Here is a 13,124-nt window from a genome sequence, read left to right as displayed (position 1 = left end):
ACCCATTTTACAGACAAGTAAACTGAGGCAGCGGTAATGCAGCTTGCCCCAGGTCACACAGCGAGCCAGCAGCCCAACTGGGAAAAGTCTTGCTTCCCAGTCCCCTGCTCTAACCATGAAGCATACTCCCAAAATCCTGGTTCCCAATCTGCTTTTCTAACCACTAGACCACCATGATCCCTCCCAATCAGCTGCAGAACCCAGGAGTTCTGGCTCCCGATCCCCTGCTCCACTTGACAGGCCACACTACCTCCCACACTTGGTTTAGTCTTTGCCAGCTCTCCTGTTGCTTATTTGGTATCAGCCAACAGTCAAGATGTGGGTGAGGGGATCACGAAGCAAAAAGTGCCTGAAAATCATCAGGACTTATGTCTAGAAAAATGTGGAGACAAATGGATCCGTGGAAATGTGGGGGATGAAGGTGCCATGGCAGCCCAATGCAGGGGCCATAAATTGTTCCTTTCCGATGGCCCTTTAGTGGCCCTTGTTTGGGGGTTTCCTTTCATTTCCGAGAGGGTAGAGGTCCCCTCCCATCACAGCTGGTACTAACTGGCCCTTTGTTGGCAATCTCTGCAGAGGCCAATGTCTGTTTGGGCCATAGTAGGTGATCTATCTTCTACCCCCTCAAGTGAATTGTCAGAGGTCCCCTTTTGGCTACTCACTGCACTGCTGGGGAGGGATCCAGCTGCTGGAACCTATGTGTTTTATGTCTCTGGGGTCTGAGCAGAATCCAGGCAGTGACCCTGGCTTGAGGTCCCTAGGCGTGCCCTTGATCTTGTCCTGAGAGCTTAGACCATACCCCTCGGATTCACCTCCTGGGGCTTGAACACACCATCTTGCAGAACTCCAGTTGTAACTCTCTCAGGGGGCAGGTGCCAGGCATAAAGCATGAAACGCACATCCAGACTTTGCACAGGAGTCATACGCAGCATTGTCTTCACTTAATCACTTGAGAAATATAAAGATCCATATCAAAATCACAAGCCCTGCATGCATTTCCCTGCCTCAGCTTCCTCATTGCTCTGCAGCACCCTTTGGGCTGTGGTCTGAGTCCTGTTTGCCCCTCTGGGCCCTTCTGGCTTGCATGATATAACATGGAGCAGTCTGCCAAGCTCAGTTACTCAGACCTGACCTTCCCCTTCCTAAACATCCTGTGCCTTTCTCTCCCCTCCGTGAGTCCTTTTATAACCTTAAAACACACAGGATCCAGCCATGGATGCCCTTGGTGGGGGGTGGCTAGAGTCTTCGGAACCAGGATGATGGGTGCCCTTGGGGGGCTGTGTGGCCTAGGGCAATGGATGTCCTTGAAGGGCGGGTGCTATGGGACCTGGGTGATGGGTGCTCTTGGGGGAGGAGGGTTGTGGGTCCCGGGGTGCCCAGGGGGGAGTGACTGTGAGATCTAGGGCAAGGGGGGCTCTTGGGGGGGCTGTGGCACCCGGGGTGCCCTGGGGGGGCTGTGAGATCTAGGCAAGGGGTGCTCTTGGTGGGGGGAGCTGTGGGACCTGGGGTGCTCTGGGGGGGCTGTGAGATCTAGGGCAAGGGGTGCTCTTGGTGGGAGAGGGACTTTGGAACCCGGGGTGCCCTGGAGGGGCTGTGAGATCTAGGGCAAGGGGTGCTCTTGGTGGGGGGGGGCTGTGGGACCTGGGGTGCTCTGGGGGGGCTGTGAGATCCAGGGCAAGGGTGCTCTTGGTGGGGGGGTGCTGTGGGACCTGGGGTGCCCTGGAGCGGCTGTGAGATCTAGGGCAAGGGGTGCTCTTGGTTGGAGGGGGGCTGTGGAACCCGGGGTGCCCTGGGGGGACTGTGAGATCCAGGGCAAGAGGTGCTCTTGGTGGGAGGGGGGCTGTGGAACCCACGGTGCCCTGGGGGGGCTGTGAGATTTAGGGCAAGGGGTGCTCTTGGTGGGGGGGCTGTGGGACCTGGGGTGCTCTGGGGGGGCTGTGAGATCTAGGGCAAGGGGTGCTCTTGGTGGGGGGAGCTGTGGGTCCCGGGGTGCCCTGGAGGGGCTGTGAGATCTAGGGCAAGGGGTGCTCTTGGTGGGGGGGGCTGTGGAACCCGGGGTGCCCTGGGGGGGCTGTGAGATCCAGGGCAAGGGGTGCTCTTGGTGGGGGGGGCTGTGGGACCTGGGGTGCTCTGGGGGGGCTGTGAGATCCAGGGCAAGGGTGCTCTTGGTGGGAGGGGGGCTGTGGGTCCCAGGGTGCCCTGGAGGGGCTGTGAGATCTAGGGCAAGGGGTGCTCTTGGTGGGGGGAGCTGTGGGTCCCGGGGTGCCCTGGAGGGGCTGTGAGATCTAGGGCAAGAGGTGCTCTTGGTGGTGGGGGGGGCTGTGGAACCCGGGGTGCCCTGGAGGGGCTGTGAGATCCAGGGCAAGGGTGCTCTTGGTGGGAGGGGGGCTGTGGGACCTGGGGTGCTCTGGAGGGGCTGTGAGATCTAGGGCAAGGGGTGCTCTTGGTGGGGGGAGCTGTGGGTCCCGGGGTGCCCTGGAGGGGCTGTGAGATCTAGGGCAAGAGGTGCTCTTGGTGGGGGGGGGGCTGTGGAACCCGGGGTGCCCTGGAGGGGCTGTGAGATCTAGGCAAGGGGTGCTCTTGGTGGGGGGGTGCTGTGGGACCTGGGGTGCCCTGGAGGGGCTGTGAGATCTAGGGCAAGGGGTGCTCTTGGTGGGGGGGTGCTGTAGGAGTGAACCTGGGTAACGGGTACCCGGGGGGGGGGGGTCTGTGAGACCTAGGACAATGGGTGTTCTTGGTGCAGAAGCGGGGGCTGTGGGACCCGGCTGACGGGTGCTCCTGGTGTGGGAGGGGCTCCAGCCTGCTCCTTCCGGGAGCCTGGCTCCGCCCCTACGAGAGGGACCCCTCCCCGGCCAGGGAGAGCTGAGGGGCGTGGCTTTCGCGAGTGGGCGTAGTCAGCGGCATTGACGTTTAGGACTTCAGCTCGCTCGCAGCCCCGCCCCGAGAAGGGGGCGTGGCGAGAACGCCCGTAGAGGTGGCAATCATTGGTCCTGTCAGCGCGAGCCCGGCCCCGCGGGGAGGAACACTGATGGGCTGCGACCGTTGGTCAGACACCTCTGTCCCCTCCCACCCGACTGTTGCTGGCACGGGAGGGGCGTGGCCTCATCGACGGTTAAACTCTATGGGAGGGGAGGGGTTGTGTGCGGTCACGTGACGCAAACCCCGTCCCTACTGGCGGAGAGCGGCCGGCCCCGCGCTGTGATTGGCGGAGGCGGGGGCCGGGGCAGAGGAAGGTTCTGGAGAGCTGTGGCGAGCTCTGGAAGGTTCCGCCACCCGCCGTATAAATGGGGGAGGCGGCGGCCGCGGCGGCGGAGTGAAGCGCGCCACTGACGGGGTCTGAGTGCCGCAGCTGGCCGACATGGGCAAGGACTATTACCGCATTCTGGGCCTGGCCCGCGGCGCCTCGGACGATGACATCAAGAAGGCCTACCGCAAGCAGGCGCTGCGCTACCACCCCGACAAGAACAAGGACCCCGGCGCGGAGGAGCGCTTCAAGGAGATCGCCGAGGCCTACGACGTGCTCAGCGACCCCAAGAAGCGGGAGGTTTTCGACAAGTTCGGCGAGGAAGGTGAGGGGCGGCTGTAGCATGTGGGGGAGGGGCGGGCGGATGGGGGCTGAGGGTGTGGGGGAGGGGCGCGGGGGCTGGAGGGGGAGGGGTGACGAGGGGCGCAGACGGGGTGGGGGGCTGGAGGGGGGTACAAAGAGGAAGCGCTGAAGGGAGACTGCAGCAAAGCTGGGGGAAGTGGGGTGGCTGGGCAGGGCGCTGTGTGGAGCAGGAGGTGTGAAGCAGGGAAGAGGGTTGGGTGAGGAGGGACAGCTAAGTATCAGGGCTCAGGGGGATTGCCCCCCCCTAGAGTTAGGGTGTGGTGGAGGGTGCTGACTTGATGCAAGTGGGGTTTGGTGTGCTGTGGGGGAGAAAGGAGGGTGAATCCTGAGGACCTGGGGCTCTGGGGGAAGAAGGGTGCTGCTATTCGGATAAAGTCAAGGGTGTGGCTCACTTAACCCAAGACAGTGGTGGTTGGTTAAGGATGGGGAGGGTTGGTAAGTAGGGGGAATGAGGTGTCAAGGTTTGGGGGGCAGTCCCCCTATTGTGGGGAAAGGAGAACCTCCTTGGAGGAGGGCTGGGGAAGCCAGTATATCCGTGGGGAGAAGGAAATTCTGATGCAGCTCTGTACTAGGCCACCTGTGTGGGGTGGTTTTGGGTGCCATGGTGATGGGTATCCTGTGTAAGTGCTTTCCCTTAAGTGAGGTATAGTATTGAGATTGGGGAAGAGGGATATTATGCTCTAATGGGGCACACCTGAACTTTCTGGAAAGGGAGCTGGGTATCCCTTTGCACTTGATATCTCCTGTACACACAGGATGATGGAGAGAGGTTCTCCTGGGGCAGCCCTGGGAGTGACAGAGAAGTAAAGTATTCACTAGTAGCTGGACTCTCATTTTTATTCTCTACCCCTGCTTCTGAAATTCTTTGGGTTTGTAAGTCTGGAGAGGGGTGCATCTAGTTGGCTTTCAGGGAACAATACTGAATCCTGGGCTTGTGTGTGTACAGGAAGGGACACAATTTGACAGTTCACCTTGTAGATGCTGTCAATGGCATGGGATGGTTAAGTGGCTGTGAAAATGACTGTCAACAAACTAATCTAAGAGGAGACTCCTAGGAACAGGGAGATCTAGTACAGAGATAGTTATGAAAGAAAGTAGAACTCGTTCCTATTGTCTGTAAGTGGATTTGGGAATTGGCCAGTTTCTTTATTATCTTGGAGAGCGTCCTGTTGTATTAATAACATAGCTTGTTAAAACTATTAATAAAACACCATGTTAGACTCTTTGGGAGACCTGCTCTGAAGTCTGTGTGCAAAGCCTGGAGGCATTGTGCCTGCCTGACTTCCTCCAGATCAAGGAATTAAACTTCTGCATCAAATCTCTAATTTAACATTCATTCAGATTGTTTTTCTAGGGTGCAGTCTCACCATTTAGATGACTCAGGCAAGGGAGCTTGCTTTGACTTTCTCAAACACAGCTAGCTTAGCTAACTCGACTCTCAATATTTGTATTCAGCTGAAACTGGAAGAAAAGGACTTGTTTCAAACTAATTGAGTTGATATCTACAATGCCCTTAGTTGCCCTTAAACTACTTCCCAAAAGTGGAGTTTGATCTGCTTTTCAGTTGCTCGTTTCCTGTGTTTTATATCTTGTATTTCCTGTAAATTCTTAGTGATTTCCCCTTAAGAGCTGATGCCTTCATAGTAGTATGCTGATAGGCTGCTTTTCTAGGAGAGACGGAGACATGGCTAGAGAATGGCTTTGCTTTTCACTAGAAGATTCCAGTACATTTGTTTGCTTGCGTATGTTAGGTTATGAAACTTGCCTCAGAAACAGTGTTTCATTGAAGTAGGATGAATTTAACTTGCTGTCTCCAAGCACTTCAGATTAAATTATTTTTGCCTACAGTGATTGTAAATCAGATTCTCTGTAGATAGAGATGGGAAATTTATAGGCCAGCTAGATTTGCTGCCATATTAAGGGGTACAGTTGGATCAATTATAAAAAATAAACTGCTCTGAATAAGTTACTACTTTAGGAGACTCTGTAATCGAGGGAGATGAGAGCTCTTAAACATGGCTCTAATTTCTGACTAAGGAGGTTTGAATCCTGACACCATTTTAAGATGACAGCAAACCTCTTTTTGGTGATGCATCTCAAACTTAGTCATGAATAAAAATCTCTTTTCAGAGATCTTAGGGTGGGGGAGAGTCTTGCAGTTAATAAAGCCATGGGGGATTGGACTCTTGATAAGAACCTAGTAAACTCAAGCGTTATGACTAACTACTGGATTATATTTACTCTGTTTTTCAGGACTAAAGGGAGGTGGTCCCAGCAGTGGTGGATGTGCCAATGGTGGTAACTCATTCAGCTACACCTTTCATGGAGATCCTCATGCTATGTTTGCCGAGTTTTTTGGTGGGAGGAACCCATTTGATACTTTTTTTGTACAAAGGAATGGAGATGAAGACATGGATGTTGATGACCCATTCCCCACTTTTCAGATGGGGGGCTTTAGTAACATGGGCTTCTCTCGCTCTCGCTCGGGCCATGAAAGTATACGCAAAAAACAAGACCCTCCTGTCATTCATGATCTGAGGGTTTCCTTGGAAGAGATATTCACTGGCTGCACCAAGAAAATGAAAATCTCTCACAAACGACTCAATACAGATGGCAAGACCACACGGAATGAGGACAAGATTCTGACCATTGAAGTCAAACGAGGGTGGAAAGAAGGAACAAAGATTACTTTTCCCAAAGAGGGAGACCAAACAGCAAACAACATTCCAGCTGACATTGTCTTTGTTTTAAAAGATAAGCCACACAATGTCTTTAAGAGAGATGGGTCTGATATTATTTTCCCAGCTAAGATCAGCCTCCGTGAGGTAAGCAAAGGTGTCTGATTCAGTATGGGACTCTAGTGGGTGGCTTGGTTTGGGTTTTAGATAGTGGGAGTAACAAATGGGGAATACAGAGATCTCTTCTCCCCCATACACTTTGTTCAGTATCTGGCTTGAATCCATAATAGGTCACCTGTCTAACTGCTCTCTGGTCTGTATAAAATAAGTTGTTAGTCTCAGGATACTTCCTTGTGAAGCAACCTGTGTTCATAAGCCACCATGAGCGATGGCAGATGTCAAGAAAGTAGCTTGCCTGTGAAGGTGAACTTTCAACATCCAAACTGACCCACATTGTATCAGCAGGAAGCATTGCACAACTGTTTGTGTGTAGTATATTTGTTTGATTTCTAGTGCTGTTAATCTGGTGTCTGTATCAGATTAATTCAGCAGGATTCAGAGGAGCCTAACTAGAATAAACAGGCCATCACAATGTAATATTTTCTGTGGTTATTTGGGACATCTGCTAGAGATTGTGTATGCAGACAGTGTTCTAATTGCCCTGTTTTTATACTTAGGCTCTGTGTGGTTGCACAGTGAATGTGCCGACGCTGGATGGCAGAACCATTCCAATGGTATTTAAAGATATCATTAAACCTGGGATAAAGCGGCGAATCCCTGGAGAGGGCCTCCCATATCCCAAGAATCCAGACCAGCGAGGGGACCTTATTATACAATTTGAAGTAAAGTTTCCAGACAGAATTCCACAGGCTTCCAAAAGTGTCCTAGAGCAGATCCTACCAATATAGCAAGGCTGCTCACAGAGAACTGAAGTAAGGACACTTCCAAAGCAAAAGGTTTTTGGACCATAACCAGGACTTCAGGGTTTCTCATTTGTGGAGGTTGTTGACTTTCACACTAAGTATTTCTCCTCCAAGAGTACCATCTTCAAAATTGTGTATTCGCTTTTCAGTGACTCTAGTCCTAGATCATCACTTGAAGTATTTACATCAGCGAGCAGCTGCTTGTGGGAGGAATCTGCAGAACATCTCATGGTCAAACCTTTCTTCTAGTGACCAGTTTCTACCCTAGTGCTCAATGTGCTGCCTTCCCTTAACTGGTTACCCACAGACAGGGCATCTGTTTCATTTCATCTTGTGCAGACCTGTAATTCCTCCATTGGAAAGGGTGAAACAAATCTAAAACTGGACTTGCAAGTAAAACAATCTCCAACATCTTTCCTTTGCTGTTGTACTGTGTTGTGTCCCTTGTCACTTCCTACACTGAAGGACTTTCCTACTGGGACACTCTTAAATGTTCTTAACTATTTTTAGTTCCTGTAAGTTGTCAATGTCTTGCTAAGGGTTTTCTTAACAGTCTTTCTGTCTCAGTCGTGTTAGAAGGAAGGCACCCTTTGTATGACCTTAATCTGTGGCTCTCTGGAAACATCGGAGAAGTCCTGATGTCTTTCAGAATGTGATCCTGAATGAGTAAGCCCTTAGCCAATGTGTGATGAGTTTAAACTCCACTACCAATGTTAACAAGGTCTGGTCTAGAAAAAATATGCAAAGGAAAATGGATCTTAAGTATAATACTCAGAATCATTCCCTCTATGAAAGTCTTCCCCCTTGCACAGACATTTTAAGGTCTCTTAGCCTGGTTCCCGGTCATGGGCTGAAGAAATAGGGAGCAGCCATTTCTCATTCCAGGTACACTGGACCTAAACCAGATGTTCAGTCTTATTCATCATCCTGCATGCAGGGTCAGTGTCAGAATTTATGTTAAAGACTTATTCAGTACACTAATGGGCTCTGGACTTTTTTCAAAGGACTCTGATCCTCTGAATTGGTAGCACCAGAGTTATTCTTTTTGATAAAAAGGGGTTTTGTTCCTGATACAGGAGCACTGTGGCACTTCCTGTATATATTATATATTTTTTTGTATACATTTGTGTAAAGTTGATGTGTGTAATGCAGTAGAGCATCTTATATCTTATATAATTGAGTACATTGATAAAGATTCATGAGGGGGTTGTGAGAGAACATGCTCTCTCCATCAATGGGGGAGCATGAAGCTGGAATGCACTGGAAACTTACCTTGTAACATTACTGCCATGCTGACAGACTGTCAAAGAGCTGTCACAATTAAAGTCTCCTTAACTGAAGGAAAAGATCTAGGCATGTCTGGGGGCAGGATTGGGTATCTGGAATGAAGGACTTATGAAAACATGTCATTAGACTTCAGTGAATGGGGGAAAATGCTGTTAGGATTAACTCTTGTTGAATACTGGTTTAGTCACTAAACACCCTGAGCTAGTGTGGTCCCTATGGTGGAATTACTGGTACAGCCAGCTTGTGCTCATTAGGCTGGGGTCTAAAAGTCTTTATCCTCTTATGCTGCTTTCAGTGTTACCACCAATGGAACAGCTGCACTACTCCTGAACCAGGGATGGTGCAAAATCTTGTGAATGTGACTTCATTAGAATCATGGCACACAACTAGCACAATAAAGCTTAGAGCCAGGGGGGGGAAGCTAGGAATTCTTGTCAAGCTAGTCCGTGCATTCTATACCTCCTCTGGCTTGAGTCACCAATGTACTTAGGGAGGGTGTTCTATACCTTTTTTCCTATGGGAGAGCTCCCATGTGCTAGCACCATGCTGCTTCAGTTGTCTGAGTGGTGGTAAGTTACCACCATCTCATCTCTTGATTCTCCCCTCTCCCCAAGAAGGATGCCTTTTCAAAGTGGATGTCTTAAATACTGGTGGTGGCTTAAAAAGCAAATGGCTACAGACTGTACTCCATAACAATGGTACTGCTATTTAAAACTACTCATCTCATGCCTGTTTCTACCATCTTTTACTGACCTTGCTTATATTTAAGGCTAAGATTTTATCAGGAATATTTTCAGTAAAAAAGAAGTTCATGGAAGTTGTGAGCTGTCTGTGACTCTTACTAAAAATATCCCTGACAAAATGGGGAGCTGGGGCTTCCTATACTGCCTGAAATGGTCAGCGGTGCAGGGGCTAGGAGCTATGTGCAGTAGCAGGAGGCTACAGGGACTACTAGAGGTGACAGGAGTATCCTGCAGTTCTCAGCTCCTGACAGTGACTTCAGCCTACAGTGGAGGTAGCTGGAAGTCAGATTCTGTGATTAAACTGTAACCTTACTTATATTATGTAAACATTCCCCTGAGGGGCTGAAGCCCAGAGCCCTGGTCCCTGTGGGGCAGAAGGCCTGAGGCCATGGGCAGAGTTGGGGACATGGAGGGCATTCCCCCTGTGCACACTGCCCCCCCCCCCAAAATAGCACAAGAGCATGGCAGTCCCAAGGGCAGCTCCATGCCTCCCCTGCCCCATCTCCTCTCCTCACCCCTTGGTCAGGTCAGAGGTGGGAAGCTGGAGCAGGGCACTGTGGGACAGCTGCTGCTGTAACTGGTGCCATGGAGCAGGCAGTAACAGCACTCCCCCCTCTCCTGCTGGTGCCCTGGTTTGAAGCTGCTTCTCAGCTCCCCCCCTTTGCTCCTACAGAGGCAGCCAGTAAGAGCCCCCTGGGTGGGGAGACCCAGGTCAGTGGCTGGCAGACCCCTCTGGGAACAGGGACACCCTCCCAGCACATAGTCCCTAATAACCCTCTCCCTACGCCCTGAGGCTATGCCCTCCCTGCCCCCTGAGCTGCCCCCTGCCTACACCCAGTCCCTTGCCACCTCCCTCTTGCACCCATAGCCACCCCATGTGTGCACACAGCCCCAGTTACCCTTTCACTGCACCTTGAGCTACCCACTGTCTGCGTACAGTCCCTAACTACCCCTCCCTACACCCTAAGCTGTTTTTCAAACTGTGCTAGGCCCTGGAGTTTTTATAGCATGTCACAGGAGCGGGTTTCAGAAAAAGGTTGAGAATCCCTTCTCTAATGGAGTTGTAAAAGAGCACATGAGCATGTGAAAGAATTGGGCTGAAGGGGAATTGGTTGTACATTACTACTATCATTTTACTAGAGATGGTGTTATTGATAACTTCCTCTTCTGCTCCTGTTTGCAATATCCAGTATCCCTGTCTCCCTTGCAGCACTGGAAAAGTAAGAGTAGGGAAGTATTTAGGTATCTCAGCTGGTAGTTTCTCCCCTCTTTTTTTCCTGTCAAGATCCACCATTTTTGCTTTCTTGTTTTAACGGCCCTGTGGGCTTCTCTTTCAATAGTCTGCCTTGCTCTGTCATCCCTGCTCCTTACTGGATGTTAGCACTTTTCTGATGCCTTTCCTCAATACCTGCTAGTTCTGGTCCTCCTTGGCTGTAGGCCCTAGTAGCTGCTTATGTTTCTTCCTACAGTGCAGCAACCCCTGCTGGATATAACTAGACTGACCACTTGTCAATGTTCCTTGTACAGAAGTGACTGGCTGTACTTTAAAAGGAAGCAGCGTGACCTGCTACTCTTCCATGAATAAGTTTGAGAACTCGCTCTAGCACAGCAGTATTACCTCATTTGTACCCTGTACAGTTGGAAAACAAAAGCCTGCTAGGGTGACAAATGGGGGAGAGGGGGATGTTAGGGGCAGCACAAATCCTTTTTCTTAAAAGTTTTCAGAGCTGGTTCACCCCACCCTTCAGGCTGTGGTTTCTATGGGGGATTCCCTGTAGCAACCTGATGTCTATGTCCCAAGCTTCCATATGTTAAGGCTGTCAATCAAGGACCCTGTATTAAGCTGGGCTTCAATCTTCTCTCCTCTCAGCCTTCCTTCATGAGTGGAAACTTTTTGCAATGAAATGATGCAAACCCAAATCATGTCATGGTCCCCCGCTTTTCTTAGTCTATGTGTAAATGTTTTAGTGTGCTGTATATTCCAGGGGGTCCCTGGCATAGGGTTGTTGGGTGAAGGGTCAGAGAGCAGAAGATATAATTTGCTGCTGTCTAACACACCACAAGCATTTCATAAACAACTGACCCATAAGAATTGTCCCGTTAAGAAGGCTCCTGTGCAGTGAGCAGGCCTGCATGCCCATGGAAACTACCTGAACCAGTATGCAATGCATGCTAGTCTAATGCATCATAAGAGCATTGCAGCTGGGGGACTATTATATCAGATTCCACTTATATTTGAAGAATTAAGGTGGTTGTAATATGGTCCATTTCACCCAGATTAGATATGGTCCTCAGGCTCCCAGCAACCCCCTAGCTCCACCAGTCAATGGTACAAAATAGGGAAGCACCATGCTTTGTGTTTATTTTATTCTGATAGCACTTAAGGGCCAATTGAGAACCATCACCTACTGGGCTAGGCACTGTGCAAACAGTAGGTGATGGTGTCTACCTTGCAGAGCTTACACTGTAAACAGACAAACCACATACTGAGGATGGAGAAAGCAGTATAACAAGCAGTGAACTACGTGAGAACAGCAACCATATCAGTTCCATAAGTAGTTTTTATTTTGGGTGGGTTTAGCTAGGAGGGGATCAGCTGGATGGGAAGAGGTGCACCTGTGGAGTAAAGCTAAGGTGAATAAACGAGCAGGGGAAAGAATGTTGGAGCAAACCACCACTGAGCATTCAGCCACAGAAAATCCACTAAAAGCTAAACTTCATTATTAAAAGTTCACCTTAAAAAGTGTCAGGTATTAAAAGTGCTCATCGTACAGTTTTGCATTTCAAAGCTTACATGTCCCAACCCTGAATAACTGCATCCTCCACGTTTCTCATATTTGTTGGGAAAAAAGGTACTAGCTACCAAACAGGGAATGTCAAATGCACACCTCCCTTACTAGCTTGCAAACAGTACAATTATTCATCTGTATTACAGTAGTGCCTAGGAGCCTCAAGTTCACCCAGCTACAAAATGGGTACCTAGTCCATCAGGTTAGGCAGTCAATTGCTCCCTTGTGTACTGTTGCCTATGAAACTTACATGTCTTAACTGCATCAGCTGGATGAGCTGTTGGCACAGGAGATCTTTGACTAGAAGCCCCAGCCCACAGACTAGGACCCCATTGTGCTATGTGTTGTACAGCCACTGAACACTCAGTCCCTGCCCCAAAGAGCCAAAAATCAGATAGATGGACCCAGCTAGGCAAAAGTAGAGGGAAGCAATGACCTGAAGGAAGAGCGCTGTGGAAACTTGAAAGCTGGTTTCTTCCAACAGAAGTTAGTCAAGTAAAACTATGACTTCACCCACCTTAAAAGTTCCCCATAGATCCAGATTAACACGGCCACCCCTCTGATACTTCACCCACCTCGTCGCTCCCATCCTGGGATCAACATGGCTACAACACTGCAAACAAGGGAGCAATGAAACAGAATTGGTCAGCATTCTAGGCTGTGGACCCTGATCATTTTGGGGGGGAGAAGGGGACAATGCACCTGGTACAGTTAGTCCACTGATACCTTTGCCTGCTCATTTCTGATTGGCTATTTTCAACCTTCTTGCTTCTGCCAGAGGAAGCAGCTGGGGCAGAATTGGTTATTGGCAGAATTTCCTGCCAGCTCCCCTCCTTCTTCAATGGTATCTCGCTATTCCACCTCTGAATGGTATCTCCCACTCTCCCTAGGGTTTCTGGATGGTATCTCCCTTCGGGCCGCTTCTCCCTCCCTCCCCCCATCTCCTGGGATGGTATCTCCCCCGCTGTTTGGATTGGACGTTTCCATTGCGCTAAGGTTCCGGAATCTGCCCACCCATCTCCCCTCCCTGTCCAGCAGAGCGAGCAGTGATTGGCCAGCGGGTCTGCGCGATTTGCTGTGATTGGCTAATGGGCGCG

The 13,124-nt window shown here is 50.3% G+C and overlaps 1 protein-coding gene and 1 long non-coding RNA gene across 2 annotated transcripts; one reads left to right on the top strand and one right to left on the bottom strand.

The window, feature by feature from the left end:
• The first annotated feature begins 3,238 nt into the window (after window positions 1-3,238).
• Window positions 3,239-7,621, top strand: DNAJB1 (DnaJ heat shock protein family (Hsp40) member B1). Its single transcript, XM_030545433.1, has 3 exons — window positions 3,239-3,569; window positions 5,861-6,432; window positions 6,963-7,621. The coding sequence occupies exons 1-3, from the start codon at window positions 3,359-3,361 to the stop codon at window positions 7,191-7,193; spliced, it is 1,014 nt and encodes a 337-aa protein (XP_030401293.1). The 5' UTR covers window positions 3,239-3,358; the 3' UTR covers window positions 7,194-7,621.
• Window positions 7,622-7,765: 144 nt separating this feature from the next.
• Window positions 7,766-11,762, bottom strand: LOC115642058. Its single transcript, XR_003998146.1, has 2 exons — window positions 10,980-11,762; window positions 7,766-10,450 (listed from the first exon to the last, which is right to left on the bottom strand). It is a non-coding gene; the product is annotated as an uncharacterized LOC115642058 (long non-coding RNA).
• Window positions 11,763-13,124: the final 1,362 nt, after the last annotated feature.

This window comes from Gopherus evgoodei, unplaced genomic scaffold (assembly GCF_007399415.2).
Source record: "Gopherus evgoodei ecotype Sinaloan lineage unplaced genomic scaffold, rGopEvg1_v1.p scaffold_37_arrow_ctg1, whole genome shotgun sequence".
In the NCBI taxonomy this organism is placed as follows: domain Eukaryota; kingdom Metazoa; phylum Chordata; order Testudines; family Testudinidae; genus Gopherus; species Gopherus evgoodei.
Note: the sequence above shows the minus strand (reverse complement) of the source record. Positions and strands in the feature narration are given on the sequence as shown.